At 42.5% G+C, this 15,968-nt stretch overlaps 2 protein-coding genes across 6 annotated transcripts in view; one reads left to right on the top strand and one right to left on the bottom strand.

Moving 5' to 3' along the window:
• Window positions 1–6,789, bottom strand: part of LOC139276702 (bis(5'-adenosyl)-triphosphatase-like) — a 1,572,769-nt gene extending 1,565,980 nt beyond the window's left edge. For 4 of the 5 annotated variants that reach the window (XM_070894677.1, XM_070894670.1, XM_070894668.1 and 1 more), the window contains exon 1: window positions 6,749–6,789. The gene's annotated coding sequence lies outside the window, so the exon portion shown is untranslated. The remainder of the gene's footprint in view (window positions 1–6,748) is intronic. The other variant, XM_070894671.1, reaches the window with a different exon arrangement.
• A 511-nt stretch (window positions 6,790–7,300) lies between these two features.
• LOC139276752 (receptor-type tyrosine-protein phosphatase gamma-like) overlaps window positions 7,301–15,968 on the top strand; it is an 824,375-nt gene continuing 815,707 nt past the window's right edge. The window contains exon 1 of the mRNA XM_070894762.1: window positions 7,301–7,902. Coding sequence (XP_070750863.1) covers window positions 7,821–7,902 — 82 coding nt within the window. The 5' untranslated portion in view covers window positions 7,301–7,820. The remainder of the gene's footprint in view (window positions 7,903–15,968) is intronic.

The raw sequence follows: 15,968 nt of genomic DNA, 5'->3' as shown, positions 1-15,968 counted from the left end.
GTGTTTATACAGTTCAAGCATAATCTCCCTTCTCTTATATTCTATGCCTCGACTAATAAAGGCAAGTATCTCATATGCCTTCTTAACCAACTTATCTACCTGTCCTGCTACCTTCAAGGACCTTCACTTCTCAGTATCCTACCATTGATTGTGTATTCCCTTGCCTCGTTAGTCCTCCCCAAATACATTACCTCATACTTCTCCAGATTAAATTCCATTTGCCACTTTTCAGCCCACGTGACCAGTTCATTGATATCTCCCTGCAACGGGCAGCATGCAGATGAGAAATATGAGAGGACCAAGGATAGATCCTTGGGGAACACCAGATATAACAGTACTGGAGCGGGAAGAGAAGCCATTGCAAGCGATTCTCTAGCTATGGTTAGATAGATAAGAATGGAACCAGACGGGTGCAGTCCCACCCAGCTGGACGATGGTGTTGAGTTGGAGGAGGATGGTGTTGTCAACTGTGTCAAAGGCTGCAGTCAGGTCGAGAAGGGATAATTTACCATGGTCATAGTCATATAGGGTGTCATTTGTAACTTTGCTAAGAGCCGTTTCGGTACTGTGGCATGCTAACTCACTGCATTATCCAATGTATGCATTCTGTCGATCAAATCAAGTTCCACCAGTGACCTCTCCTCCATTACCAATCAAAAGAGGGAGAACTTGCATTTATATAATGCCTTTCACTACCTCATAATAGTGCCATGGGATCTTTTACACCCACCCGAAAGGACAGACACGGCATTGGTTTAATAACCTCATCGGAAATACAGCACCTCTGACAGTGCAACCAAGTTTCTCAGTACTGTCTGCCTAGATTACATGCTCAAGTTTCTGGAGCAGGCCTTGAGCCTACAATCTTCTGACTCAGAGGCGAGAATGCTACCACCACACCAGAATGAACCCAACAGCTCAGCCAAAAAAATGGTGAAAATTTCCAATCAAGAATAGGCCATTTTGGATTTTAGTCAAAACTCACAATCCAACATCAATTTCTGGTCAAACTAATAATTCTTCCTTCTCTACTCTCCCAATTTCTTGATTTCACATGGACAGTTTGACTAACATATCATAAGAAATAGGAGCAGGAGTAAGCCATATGACTCCTCGAGCCTGCTCCGCCATTTAATATAATCATGGCTGATCCGATCATGGACTCAGGTCCACTTCCCTGCCTGCTCCCCATAACCCCTTAATCCCTTATCGGTTAAGAAACTGTCTATCTCTGTCTTAAACTTATTCAATGGAAAAGAGTGACTAAAGTAAATGTTGGTCCCTCAGAGGATGAGAAGGGGGATTTAATAATGGGAAATGTGGAAATGGCTGAGACCTTAAACAATTATTTTGCTTCGGTCTTCACAATGGAAGACACAAAAACCATGCCAAAAATTGCTGGTCACGGGAATGTGGGAAGGGAGGACCTTGAGACAATCACTATCACTAGCGGGGTAGTGCTGGACAGGTTAATGGGACTCAAGGTAGACAAGTTCCCTGGTCCTGATGAAATGCATCCCAGGGTATTAAAAGAGATGGCGGAAGTTATAGCAGATGCATTCGTTATAATCTACCAAAATTCTCTGGACTCTGGGGAGGTACCATCGGATTGGAAAGCAGCTAATGTAACGCCCATGTTTAAAAAAGGGGGCAAACAAAAGGCAGGTAACTATAAGCCAGTTCGTTTAACATCTGTGGTGGGGAAAATGCTTGAAGCTATCATTAAGGAAGAAATAGTTGGACATCTAAATAGGAATAGTGCAATCAAGCAGACGCAACATGGATTCATGAAGGGGAAATCATGTTTAACTAATTTACTGAAATTCTTTGAGGATATAACGAGCATGGTGGATAGAGGTGTACCGATGGATGTGGTGTATTTAGATTTCCAAAAGACATTTGATAAGGTGCCACACAAAAGGTTACTGCAGAAGATAAAAGTACGCGGAGTCAGAGGAAATGTATTAGCATGGATAGAGAATTGGCTGGCTAACAGAAAGCAGAGAATCGGGATAAATGGGTCCTTTTCGGGTTGGAAATCAGTGGTTAGTGGTGCACCACAGGGATTGGTGCTGGGACCACAACTGTTTACAATATACATAGATGACCTGGAAGAGGGGACAGAGTGTAGTGTAACAAAATTTGCAGATGTCACAAAGATTAGTGGGAAAGCGGGTTGTGTAGAGGACATAGAGAGGCTGCAAAGAGATTTAGATAGGTTAAGTGAATGAGCTAAGGTTTGGCAGATGGAATACAATGTCGGAAAATGTGAGGTCATCCACCTTGGAAAAAAAAACAGTAAAAGGGAATATTATTTGAATGGGGAGAAATTACAACATGCTGCGGTGCAGAGGGACCTGGGGGTCCTTGTGCATTAATCCCAAAAAGTTAGTTTGCAGGTGCAGCAGGTAATCAGGAAGGCGAATGGAATGTTGGCCTTCATTGCAAGAGGGATGGAGTACAAAAGCAGGGAGGTCCTGCTGCAACTGTACAGGGTATTGGTGAGGCCGCACCTGGAGTACTGCGTGCAGTTTTGGTCACCTTACTTAAGGATATACTAGCTTTGGAGGGGGTACAGAGACGATTCACTAGGCTGATTCCGGAGATGAGGGTGTTACCTTATGATGATAGATTGAGTAGACTGGGTCTTTACTCGTTGGAGTTCAGAAGGATGAGGGGTGATCTTATAGAAACATTTAAAATAATGAAAGGGATAGACAAGATAGAGGCAGAGAGGTTGTTTCCACTGGTCGGGGAGACTAGAACTAGGGGGCACAGCCTCAAAATACGGGGGAGCCAATTTAAAACCGAGTTGAGAAGGAATTTCTTCTCCCAAAGGGTTGTGAATCTGTGGAATTCTCTGCCCAGGGAAGCAGTTGAGGCTCGCTCATTGAATGTATTCAAATCACAGATAGATAGATTTTTAACCAATAAGGGAATTAAGGGTTATGGGGAGCGGGTGGCTAGTGGAGCTGAGTCCATGAACAGATCAGCCATGATCTTGTTGAGTGGCCGAGCAGGCTCGAGGGGCTAGATGGCCTACTCCTATTCCTAATTCTTATGTTCTTATGTCCCAGCTTCCACAGTTCTCTGAGGCAGCGAATTCCACAGATTTACAACCCTCAGAGAAGAAATTCCTCCTCATCTCAGTTTTAAATGGGCGGCTTCTTATTCTAAGATTATGCCCCCTAGTTCTCGTCTCCCCCGTCAGTGGAAACATCTGCATTAAGTCTGACTTTGCATCTGGTTTTACTAACCAGCCTCAGATTAGACATGGCACTTTGCCAGAAAGCTACATTTCACCTTAATTGCCGAGACTAGAAATAACTTCAAATCCAACCTTGACACTGGACAACTTTTCCATTTTCGACAGTCAAGTCATCAGTTTTCGACTAAAGATAGAAAACTTACCTTTCCTCAGAATAGATAATGAATCTGCATTCATATTTGGAATGCAAGGCCTGAAAGCAGAATCAATTGTGGTTTTCAAAAGGGAATTTCAAAATGGAATTGAATTGCTGGCCAAGAACGGGGAAACACTCATCAAGGACACCGAGGCAGTCAGGGCCCGCTGGAGGGAGCACTTCGAAGATCTCCTCAATCAGCCTTTGATTCGAGTGTTCTCAACGCCATCCCGCAGCATGCTACCCGCCACCACCTCAGTAAAACCTCAATAATGCACGAGGTAGAAAAAGCCATAAGACAGCTTAAAAACAACAAGGCTATGGAAGCGGATAGAATCTCTGCTGAGGCACTGAAGTATGGCGGAGAGGCACTGTTGGTGAGAATGCAAGACCTCATCTCTCTCATCTGGAGGGAGGAAAGCATGCTGGGAGATCTCAACAGTGATCGTGACCATCTTTAAAAAAGGGGACAAGTCCGACTGCGGCAACTATAGAGAAATCTCCCTGTTATCAGCCACTGGGAAAGTCGTCGCTAGAGTCCTCCTCAACCGTCTTCTCCCTGTGGCCGAGGAGCTCCTCCCAGAGTCCCAGTGCGGATTTCGTCCCCTACGGGGCACAACATACACAATTTTATGCAGCGCGACAACTGCAGGAAAAATGCAGAGAACAGCGCCAGCCCTTATACATGGCCTTTTTCGACCTTACAAAGGCCTTTGACACTGTCAACCGCGAGAGTCGATGGAGCGTCCTCCTCAGTTTCGGATGCCCCCAAAGGTTCATCACCATCCTCCACCTGCTCCACGACGACATGCAGGCCGTGATCCTTACCAACAGATCCATTATAGACCCAATCCACGTCCAGACCGGGGTCAAGCAGAGCTGCATCATCGCCCCAACCCTCTTCTCAATCTTCCTCGCTGCCATGCTCCACCTCACAGTCAACAAGCTCCCGGCTGGAGTGGAACCAAACCACAGAACTAGTGGGAGCCTGTTCAACCTTCGCCGTCTCCAGGCCAGGTCCAAGACCATCCCAGCCTCTGCCGTCGAGCTACAGTACGCGGTCGACGCCAGCGTCTGCGCACATACAGAGGCTGAATTCCAGGACATAGTCGATGTATTTACTGAGGTGTACAAAAGCATGGGCCGTACGCTAAACATCTGTAAGACAAAGGTCCTCCACCAGCCTGTCCTCGCCGCACAGCACTGCCCCTCAGTCATCAAGATCCACGGCGCGGCTCTGGAAAATGTGAACCATTTCCCATACCTCAGGAGCCTCTTATCAACAAGAGTAGACATTGATGCGGAGATTCAATACCGCCTCCAGTGCGCCAGTGTAGCCTTCGGCCGCCTGAGGAAAAGAGTGTTTGAAGACCAGGCCCTCAAAACCGTCACCAAGCTCATGGTCTACAGGGCTGTAGTAATACCCGCCCTCCGGATGGCTCACAAATATGGACCATGTACAGCAGACACCTCAAGTTGCTGGAGAAATACCATCAACGATGTCTCCGCAAGATCCTACAAATCCCCTGGGAGGACAGGCGCACTAACATTCGCATCCTCGACTAGGCCAACATCCCCAGCATTGAAGCACTTGATCAGCTCCGCTCTACTCGGTGCTCCTTCACTGCAAACGAGCCATGGGGGGCAGAAGAAACGTTACAAGGACACTCTCAAAACCTCCCTGATAAAGTACAACAGCCCCACTGACACCTGGGAGTCCCTGGCCAAAGACCGCCCTAAGTGTAAGAAGTGCATCCGGGAGGGCGCTGAGCACCTCAAGTCTCATCGCCGAGAACATGCAGAAATCAAGCGCAAGCAGCGGAAAGAGCATGCGGCAAACCAGTCCCACCCACCCTTTCCCTCAACGACTATCTGCCCCATCTGTGATAGAGACTGTGGTTCTCGGTATTGGACTGTTCAGCCACTTAAGAACTTAAGAAGTAAGTCTTTCTCGATTCCGATGGATTGCCTATGATGATGATAGGATGATGGATGAGTACCTGAAGGAAAAAAATTACAGGGTTACTGTGAAAGGGCGGGGAAGTGGGACTAGCTTAAGTGCTCTGGTCGAGAGCCGGTATTGGCTCGATGGCCTCCTTCTGTGCTGCAACTATTCCATGATTCTATATTTTAATTCAGGTTAAATGGAGAATATGCTATGGCCTTTATTTACTATTGAAACGAAATGACCTTTAAGTCACCGGGTTAATGCCTTGACTTTAAAAATGGGGATTAACAGGAGAGATCTGGGATTAGCACTGTATAACATGTAAAACGTTCCTTTCGAGGAAGAATCTTTTGAGACTGGCATTTTTGCGTGATGCTGTTTATCCATGACTCAGACGGTTTTAAAATCCGTTTTGCATGTATTCGTTTCAATTACTTGTGTTAAATCAACACTGTTTCAAGTCTTGTGATACTAGTTTAGCATACTGTCTTTAGTACTACTGGCAATATAAATGCAAATTACATTGTGTTCTGGATTTACCAACGTTCTTATACTTCGGTGTCAGTTCAAACTGAAATCTTTACATGTCGAGTAGACTCTGATGTAAATACATTTGAAATGCGTTGGTGGCTAGATTGATCATTGAAACGGAGGGGGAAATGACAGGTTGTGATGTGTCCGTCATTATTCCAACTCGGGTTGTTGTGATATTCAACGTCAACTTACCGCGAGCGCGAAATTGTATAACTGATTAGCAAAAGATGCTGAAAACTAAAAGATTTAACACACCTGCTATCAAACCAAACGTTTTTTTTTGGTACAACTTCATCTGTACAGCGCCCTTGTTATTTAAAGTGAAACTAAGAGACCGGGAGAACTTAAGTCGATTTGTGACTGACTGGACACGAGCTTTCCGCAAACCATGTGTGACAGTAATCATTCAGTGGCTGAAGCTCTGCTCGTCTCCCTTGAAGCCTTCCCAGAGCCTGTGATATGTTATGAGTTGCATCCGCGATGCCCAGAAATTCTGGTTCACCTGTGAGGATCGCACCTGCCTCATTCCTTGCAGAACGATCACAGGCCCGAACACACGGGCTTCAAACTTACTGACCCGTCATAAACATTTACGAGTGCCTGCACTATTGGTATTCCTGTGGTGTTTTACAGCATTTGTCGAGTAATACCAAGTGCCGGGGTAGTGGGCAGAGCCCGCAGATCAGTACTGACAGCCCTCCTGGCCCCCACAGCGATCCCATTTAGAGAAATCGCCTAATAGATGTTTACTGCTCTCATCATCAACACAGTTCTGGAGTCTTCAACACAACACTACCTCTACCATTAACACACCATCCTTTTTCTGCCTTGCGAAGCAGTCAGACTAAAATGACAGACTTACCGCCGCTGTCAGAGCCAGTAACTGCGAAGCCCAGGGAGGCGGGGGGGGGGGGGGGGGAAGAGAGCCGCGTTGCACGCTGGAACTGGTAGTTCTCCAAACGGATTAATTTCCGTCCGCAGCCAGGAAACACCTCACGCCTAGAAAACTACAACTCCCGGCGGGCGCAGCGCCCAGCCACCCGACAGGCCGCGAGGCGCCCGGCGAAGTCCCGCCCTCACGCCGCCACCGGCTGCACCGATTGGTCAGGATCTGGAAACCGAGAGCGACGGTTGAGAGTTAGCGCATGACTGGTGCAACGGCCACCACACGTTAAAAAAAAAATCCAAGCACAGGCATCTTCCACCCTTCAAGATTTCGTTCGGACCTGGAATTTTAGGTCCATCATTGAAACACCTGTGAACTTTTTGACGTGGAAGCAAGTCATCCTCGATTCGAGGGACTGCCTTTCATGATGATGATGATAACTGACTAAAAAGATCTGCTGTCAATCACGACCACCCGCCCTCCCCCTCATCTCCTTCCCGCCCTCTCCCTCCTCTCGCGCGTGCGACTTTTCTTTGGCTTGCACGCGCAGGCGAGGAGCGAGCGTCGCGGGGGTGGCACGCGATTCCCGATCTCCCAAACTCTGCCTGAGAGAGAGAAAGCGCGGCGCGTGCACGAGAGCCCGATTCGCTGTCTTTTAAAGTGCCCCGAGGCGCACATGGTACTTCCTGTCTCGAAGAATGGAAAGCTTCCAGCTCGAGCCGAGTGCGCCGCGATTCCCTGCGCGCTGCCTGTGCTCGCTGCTCCGCTAATGATGGACTGAGTCCTGCTCTCGCCCTCCCAGGCAGGCGCTAATGTGCTCCGGGATTAAATGGTTCCTTCACGTCGTCAGCACTACTCGGCTTGTACTGCAGTTTCACTTTTCGTAGAAGAAAAATCTCCTATGCTGCTAGCCAAGCTAAGCTACCCTGTTCAGGCCCTCGAGTGAAACCGTGGACTTTTTTTTTACCCCCTTCCCCACTCCCCCCTCCCCTTTTTTTTCCCTGACAGTAAAACTATTCAACAAGTTGTGTTTGGATGTGCATTTGTCATGCAGAGGCTACTGGAACGGGGTTTTGTGCTTTTCTTCTGCTACACAGTCTGCAGGGTTTTTTTCGCCGCTTCTCTACCCAGTAAGTTTGCAAACTATTTGAAAAATACCCTGTGTCTATTTCAGATTGCGTCGGTGTTTGTAAATCAAGAAATGTTTCAAGTAAAAATGTTGGAAGAAAACCATCTGTGTCTGGAGCGGAAGGGTGCTGATTTGGCACACGGCGGATCGCTGGTTCCGTCTAGTTCTAGCTGCGCTCTGAGCCCAAGATGTTGCAAAGATAAATTCAGATGCTGAGATTTATCTTGCATTTTGTTTCAATTCACCGTCGATGCAGTTTTTACTGTAGTAAATGGTTAGCTCTCCTTTTGGTGCAGTGCCAGCCTAAACGGAATTCAGAACCAGGGTAAAGTGGAAACACTTACGAGCCCCCTTCATAACGGTGTAATATTATTTAGCATTGATTCGCCTGCGTCTTAAAAGGCGAAAAGATTAACACCTGGCATTGGGGATTCTAGCTATTCAAGTCGGTTTTGGTACAAAATAAGTATTTTCATTGATTGTTCATTCACTCTTGACTGACCTTGGTCAGATTCCCACAGTCCTAAAATTTCTGAGAAGTCGAATGGTTATATATGGCCGGTTTGTCATTTAAACAAAACCGAACTTGGGATTTGGAATTTCCGTGCACGCTTAATTATTTAATAACATTAGACTTCATTTTTATATTCCTGATTCTATGATTTTCAAACCCCCTTTTTAAAAAAAAAAATAGAAAACATGTTCTAGTCTTCGGTGGTGTAATGATTGAGCCTGGACTCGGGGAGCCAGGGGAAACTGGCTGAACCCTTGGGCCGACGTGCTGTATTGTACTGTAATTACATTAAGGAGGCTGGCAACCAGGCGCATTAAGAGAACAAGGTCTGATGTAGGCTTGATTTGACAGTATTGTGAGTTGTGATTGATTGATACCGATGAACCTTGGCTTAACTTGAGCCGCGTGTTTGAAGGAAAGTACGGTGGGGGTCGATTGTATGGCAGTGGGATTGTGTTTGTTGACTTAAGACCTTATTATATGGCAGTCACATAGTCAAAAGACAATCGTTTGTAAATGTAAAGGGATACACTTGCACAATACGGAGGGACGAGACGAATGCATTCTAAGCGAGCCAGTAGGGTATAATTTGTTATCGTGGGAAATTCTTGAGATTTTTCTCCAGAATCGTCTGTATATTTCCGGGAGAATGAGCAATTAACACTATTGGAGAATGTCTTTGTGTGCTGTGCAGACACATTTTTTTTTGTCCCTACTTTTTCTTGTAATAAAGAAGCGCAAATCCGATACGCAGTTCGTGATGCCGATGCATTAGTACAGTATTCTTTCCAAAGCGATAGGAATGTATGGGGCTGGGCAGTGAAATGGATTTAGCTGCGCTTTTGGTGCCGCAGTCCATAACGCTGTCAAAATAAAGTTTGTAAGTATGAAAAGCCAGAACCGTGCGGGTACTTAGTTTTAGGGTGAGCCCAGGCACGGAATTGTTTCTGTCTACTAAATTGCCAGTCCAACACATTCACTTGGATTTGTCAGGAGTAATTGTGGTGAACAATATATTACCAAAAGGCATTGAAAAGGACGTAAGAGGCGATCGGAGAATCGTGTCCATCCTTAATGGAAGATTGATGTTGCGAGGAAAGAACAGCGCCCACATCACACAGCTTGCAGGGTCGTCCTGTGAGCTCTGAAATCCACGTTTCTTTTTCCTTATGATGTTGTGCATTAACTCGCACCAAAGCTTTTTAAAGCCTTTCTTGTATTGTTTTGCATTTCTCTGTTGCCCTTCCCCATTTTTGGGGCGTGCATAGATGATAAAACCAGGAACACAATTCAAATTTTATGCCGATTTCTTGATTCAGTATTTTCAATTTCTCTCGCTTCCAGCGATCGGTATTCTCTGAACTATTGCATAGATCCCACATCAAATGACCACGGAGTCCCAAAACTGAGATTTTCCAGCATTATCTTTTTTTAAAATTATTTCAGATTTCCAGCATCCGCAGTATTTTGCTTTTGTTTCAAAACTTATATCTGATTTGGTCAAAAGCGACGCAATACTGCCTATATATTAAGTTATTTTTTTGGTCCACATTCTGGATTGCATGCAACAATGCCTTAATTGTTACAGAACTGTTGTACTTGTAACTGACTTAAAAACAACTGATCCTGACTAACTTCGTAACGTACCTGAAAATATTACATTAGCAGAAAAATACTGGAACAAACAAGATACGAACACCTACAGGTTAAAGAATTATTTGTAATGACCTCAAATAGAAAACTTCGCTAGACATTTGAGGTTTTCATTAAATTTGTTGTTCCTTCAAGATACCTGGACCCACGAGGGACCAAATTATGGAACAAAAGATGCAATTTGTGAGCTACATTATTCTTCACAGCATGAATTTACTAACTTACTGATAATCTTGTTTGTTGGCATTCAGTTAGTACGATTCTTGAAAGTGGGCGTATTATAAAAATGTGGTCAGCAGTTCTGCTAGGAGACATAATACAGACACAGAGGAATTGCTTTGAAGTTCTCCTTCCTCGGGCGTTTGCAGTCATCAGAGGCGCTCAATGAAGAGGACATTGTGCCAGGAAGACTGTACTGGTATGTCGGAAGCAAACTAGGATGTAACTGAATTCTGTGACAGCTGCTTCTGCTTCTCTGTTCAAAAAGGATAGTGTTATTTTTAAATAGGATGTGTTAAAGCCCTTCGTCAGACAATCAGTTTATTCTAGCTGAGAAAGAGCAATCTAATCCACACTGGAGAAAATAAAGATGCTGTTGATGATTGCACTTGTTGATGATTAAATCCTGGTAACTCCCGATACCCAGTATTTTCTGTTTAAAATTTGTCAGTTGGTTGGCTGAAGCCCACACACAGGAAAGAAGTAGACTTTGTGGGCATAAAACAAAAACTAGCTGGTGCCAAATGGTCGTGCACCTGTAACTGCAAGTTAAAACTTGAAGGGTTTGATACTAAAGTGGGTGGCTTAAGCTTGGAGGCTAATTGTGATGGTTGATCCTGGTGGTATTTGATCCTACGCATTTTGTACATCTACTTAATGTTATGCTGAATGTGATGTTACAGTGTAAACCAGACTTAATACTGTGCACTATTACCCCTCTCCTCAACAGCACCATTAGCAGTCTGAATGTTGAACCTCTTTTTAAAAAAAAAATTAGTCACAGGTGGCTGAGATTTAACTGTGTATGGCAAACTGATAATGTGGCTTACTCTTCATACACTGCCCATTTATTATTCCCCTTGTGATTGATTTAGATAGCTTTATTTCAATGATTTCACATGTAGGTATCTGAAGACATGTCATCCAATAACTGACTAGTGAGCACAGTCATTATTTTATTCCAATCTGAAATAAAGGTACTGACTTATAATCAATGTGTAATCTTTCCCTGGTGCTAATTCAACTTTTAAAAAAAACACAATTAATAGGTTTGGCCACTTCATGACTGCTAGCAACCCATGATTTACGATAAACGATCTTTGTTAAGCTAGCTGAAGTAAGCTTTGCCGTCAATAACAAAGACTGCCTCTGTGGTCCTATGACAGGCATGGTCTAATTTTTCTGCCTTTCTGGTTGTTTGGAAGTTAAATTTACAACTTAAACTTCTAAATCTTAAAATAGAAGCACATGTCATTAATTTTAATATCAAGTAAGACTTTACCTAACTAAATTAAAATTACTGACCAATTTTAAAAACAGCACAACATATACTACTTGACCATAAAATTAATTCACTTCTGGCTTTTTACCATCTCGGTCAAAAGTAATAAAGAAAACTTGTAGTTACAAACTTTTCTTGAACATCACAATCTATAAAAGCTCTGATTTGTTGGAGTAGAAACAGTCTGAAACTGAATTGTGTAGAGCTACTGCACCTCCATAAGGTTAAAAAAAAATTAATTTGTTGTATTGGAAAAGCACATTCCATATTGTAAGTTTTCTTGGCATGTTTAAATCAATAGTATTCTGCATTTGGAAATTTTGCATTGCTTAATATAGTGCTGATGCTTCTGAGGTTTTATTTCACTGAGGTATGCATTCCTATTGTATGTTGTTTTTGAAAAACTTAAAATGATTTTCTTCACAATAGTCTGGCTGTTTTAAACCTTGTGCTCTTCAAGTGCTTTAACTTGTCTGACCATGTATCTAAACTAGTAATGGTCCCAAAATATATTTAATGTAAAATATTATGTTTTACGCATTGATATTTCGGGAAAGTCAGTCCTAGAATGTGTGTTCCGATATTCTTTCCCTCCTCCGGGATCTACGTTTGTTTGTTTTGGTACTACAGTTTGAACTTCAGTGGAATAGATGGGGGGGAAATGGACAAGGAAAAAAAGGAGCGACAAGACTGCAAAAAGTCAAATGATACAATCGGTGAACCAACAGACCAGACAGTGGGTGTTCATAGAGTTGTTAACTATTTAAAAAGTCTAGAAACTGGATTGCTCTGCAATGGAAATAAAAATCGTATTTAGAGTTGGTCAATTTATTCTTGTACACCAGCCTGTATATCAATATGGACACTTCTACATTTACTATAACTATCCATGCAGTTTCGTAAAGATTCTTGCATAACAATAGTGACTACACTTCAAAGATAATTCATTGGTTGTGAAATAGTTTGGGACATCCTGAGGATGTGAACGGTGCAGTACAAATGCAATTTATTTTTCTCTTTTCTTTAAATATAAATTGTGTGCATCAGAAAGGATGAAGCATTACAATTGTGAAACGTACACCCGAAGATGACTTGTATCGAAGCAGTGTATTTACTAGTGAAAAAATCCCATTTATTCCTTGTATACCAACATTTCTCTTCCCCCCCCCCTCCCCCCCCATCCCAAAATAATACACATTTAATTTCAGACTTGTTAATTAACCATTATATTCAATTAGAATGCCAGAAGGTTCAGTTTTAATATAAAACTTGCTTTTCGCATCTGTTGCAAAATAATTAACCTGTTCAAAGCTCAATGTTATAAGTATTCCAAAAGAAACTGCTTCATCCCAGGTAACAATTCTATTTATTATAAAGCAGCAAACAATGGGCCAGCATTTTCTGTCTAAATAAAGGTAAGGTGCTCACTTATGTATGGGTAAATGGTACAGCAACTTAAGGCAAGGAACCGATGTGTGGTTGAATCTGAATATCCAAATGTTGCTTTCCGAGTTGAGCCGATCCACTGTTAGCTTCGTCCTTAACCTCGCTATCTTATTTTAGGAACTTGCTGTATATGCCCATTAAACTCGCCACAGAAAGTTAAGTCTTGTCATTACAAATGTAAATGTATCCTTTTAACAATGCAATAAGTGTTTCTGGCTGCCAATCAACCTCACTGGCACCGTACATTAACTATTACAAGTGTGGAGACTCATTCCTTCAGATTTTGAATTTTCTCGGGTGATTTTTTTTTTAAATGTCAAATTTAAAATTATTTTTTTCCTCTTTTTTTTCTCTCTCTCTGTTCTTGCTCTCTCTATTTCCAAATCATTAAATCTCATTGATTAAGGAGATACCCTGTTGGTTGCCCTGTTCACTCGGGTCACAAATATCCTGTTTCCCTCGCTGCATCATCATCTGATTGCACTTTCAGAGCTTTTAGCCAAAAAAATGTTGAACTGAAAGATGCAGGGGCAAGTCTAAGTAATGGCAGATGTCGTTAGATGCCCTGCTGCAGCAAATTCTGGCCCAATGTTGTGTAATATTTTAGACGTTAAGCTATATTATAAGGACACTTCTTTAGTAGATTTAGCTTTTGATTTTGAATATCTGCTAAATTGGTCGAATGAATAGCAGTGCCCTTGAAATTCAACCAAAAAAGGAGTGCATAATTTAATAAAAAACCTTTTATGGTTTTGGCAGGACACTTTGTTTCAACTATATAAAACAACTATAGAATCAGTTGGATGTGGGGGAGTTGAACAGCAAAGTGGATACTCAGAAATCTGAAGTGCTACAGGAAATTGTTGGGCACGGGCGTAGGTCAACTTCCTTTCTGGTATAAAGCTGGCCTGCATTTAACAGGGTGGCACAATTGTTTGATGAAATGTTCTTAAAAGCTTGTAGCCGGGATCTCCTGCTACTAAGCTTCTATTTATAATGAGCAATGCTGTAGTTGACTCAGACATTGCTGATTGCTGTCTATTCTGTAGTATGGGTCAGAAAATATTCTGAAATGAACAGTGAGGAAGCTATGGCTCAGTAGATACAACTTTTTTATTGATGGAAGTTTAAAACCTAGCTCAGAAAACAGTGAACCAAGGGAATTTGGCTGTCTAAAATATACTACATTTGATATTCAGGAGAATTGTTAACTTGTAGGCTGGTAGGATTTTATACTTGGAAATAAGATTTGCATTTGTTGACTTGGTAGACAAAGGGATCTAAGTAGTCAGAACAGTGTGGGAGCGAATATTGAATGATTAAATCTATCTGCTATAGATGCACTGGGTTTGACTATTTCTTAGTTATGCCTCTAGGTGGTGCACCTTGTAGTATTAAAACTGAGGGATGAAAAGATTGTTTGCGATATTGTGCTTATGTTTCAAATATAACATAACAATTTAGACCTGTTCTGCACAAATCTGCAGCTTGAATTCTCTAATTGTTCCAGTTAGTGCGTTGTGAAACGACCAACTGAGAATATTAAGCTTGGAGTGCATTAATGAACTGCTAGTCCACATTTAGAAATTTGTGCAGTGATAGGATGAAGGCTAATTTGAAACTTTGTGGTATCCCTGTAGCAGAATGATAAGCCATTGAAGTGTATGTTAGCTTACCATTATGCTTATGCTGCTTTGTGGTTGCAGAGAACAGTGAAGATAGGAGGAACTCGCCAGATTTGCAAGGAACTGATGTTTATATGTGTGACTCAACAGTCAGGAGTTAAAAATGGGACAGTTAGAAAAGTATATTGGCCTAGAAATCCCAGTCGGCTGCTTTCTGCAAGCAATTGGCTAAAAAAAGGAAAAAAGATGCGCACTTACCAGAACCTGTTGCGCCCATGAGCGATCCCGGTCCTGAGGCCCTCACTCACTGCGCGTCAGAGCACGTGCACGTCAGGACGTCCACAGAGCTGGAGCTGCAGTCACATGGCTCTGGGCAGCCAATCCAGGTAAAGTATTTTCTCATTCATAATAATGAGAACTCTTAAGTTGGAGTTCCCATTATTATGATTGAGAAATTCCACAAACACCCAAAAACTAATAAAAAAATACACCACATATTTAACTTTAATTTAAATTAAAGTTATTTATGTCTTATAAAAAATATACTCCTGATTTTTTTTTTAAAAAAAGGTTTTAAAATAATGTAGTGGGGAGGGTTTTTAACAAAATGTGTTTTTTAAAATTATTTTTGTGTGTTTTAAAACTCTTATGCCTTTAAAAGTAGGCTATGCACCTGCTTTTATCAGGCGGATGAGTTTTCAGGACATTTGCTGGGCAAGAGATGGGTAAATACCGCAATCTTGCCCATGCAAATGTCCTCGCTCCCGAGGTACGAAAAATCTGTCAAGCCAGAAATTTGACAGATTGGAAAAAACGGTTTTCAGCACATGCGCATTGTGTGCTGAGAACGAGCTTTTGCGATGTCTTCCCGGGTTCGTGTACACACACCGTGTGGACCCAGGGAGGCCGGGATTTCTGGGCCATTCAGTTGATTACATGCCTTAGTCAATGTTGACAGTTTAATGCAGCTCAGTAATTTTACATACATAACATAAATAGCAAGCATTCCTTCCTCTAAAATATGCATCAAAAGCATTGTTTTTTTTCGAAGATTTTTCACATTAATTACATATACTTTGATTTCTTGAAAAAATTAGGATGGATAAAATGTTGTGGGGATGTGGTTTTTGTAATTGATATACTAGTTGCATTTTGAACAAACCTGTACATGGGACATTAATTATCTGCAGCACAATTATGTGCTTTCCTGGTTATCTGCCTGAATTTTCATGCAATAAATCACTGCAAACAACTTCACATAGCATAGCCCATTTGCTCCTATTTCCACCGCAAATAAATCTCGCCACCAAAGAAACATTCAACTACAT

Source organism: Pristiophorus japonicus, chromosome 12, assembly GCF_044704955.1.
Source record: "Pristiophorus japonicus isolate sPriJap1 chromosome 12, sPriJap1.hap1, whole genome shotgun sequence".
Lineage (NCBI taxonomy): Eukaryota > Metazoa > Chordata > Chondrichthyes > Pristiophoridae > Pristiophorus > Pristiophorus japonicus.
Note: the sequence above shows the minus strand (reverse complement) of the source record. Positions and strands in the feature narration are given on the sequence as shown.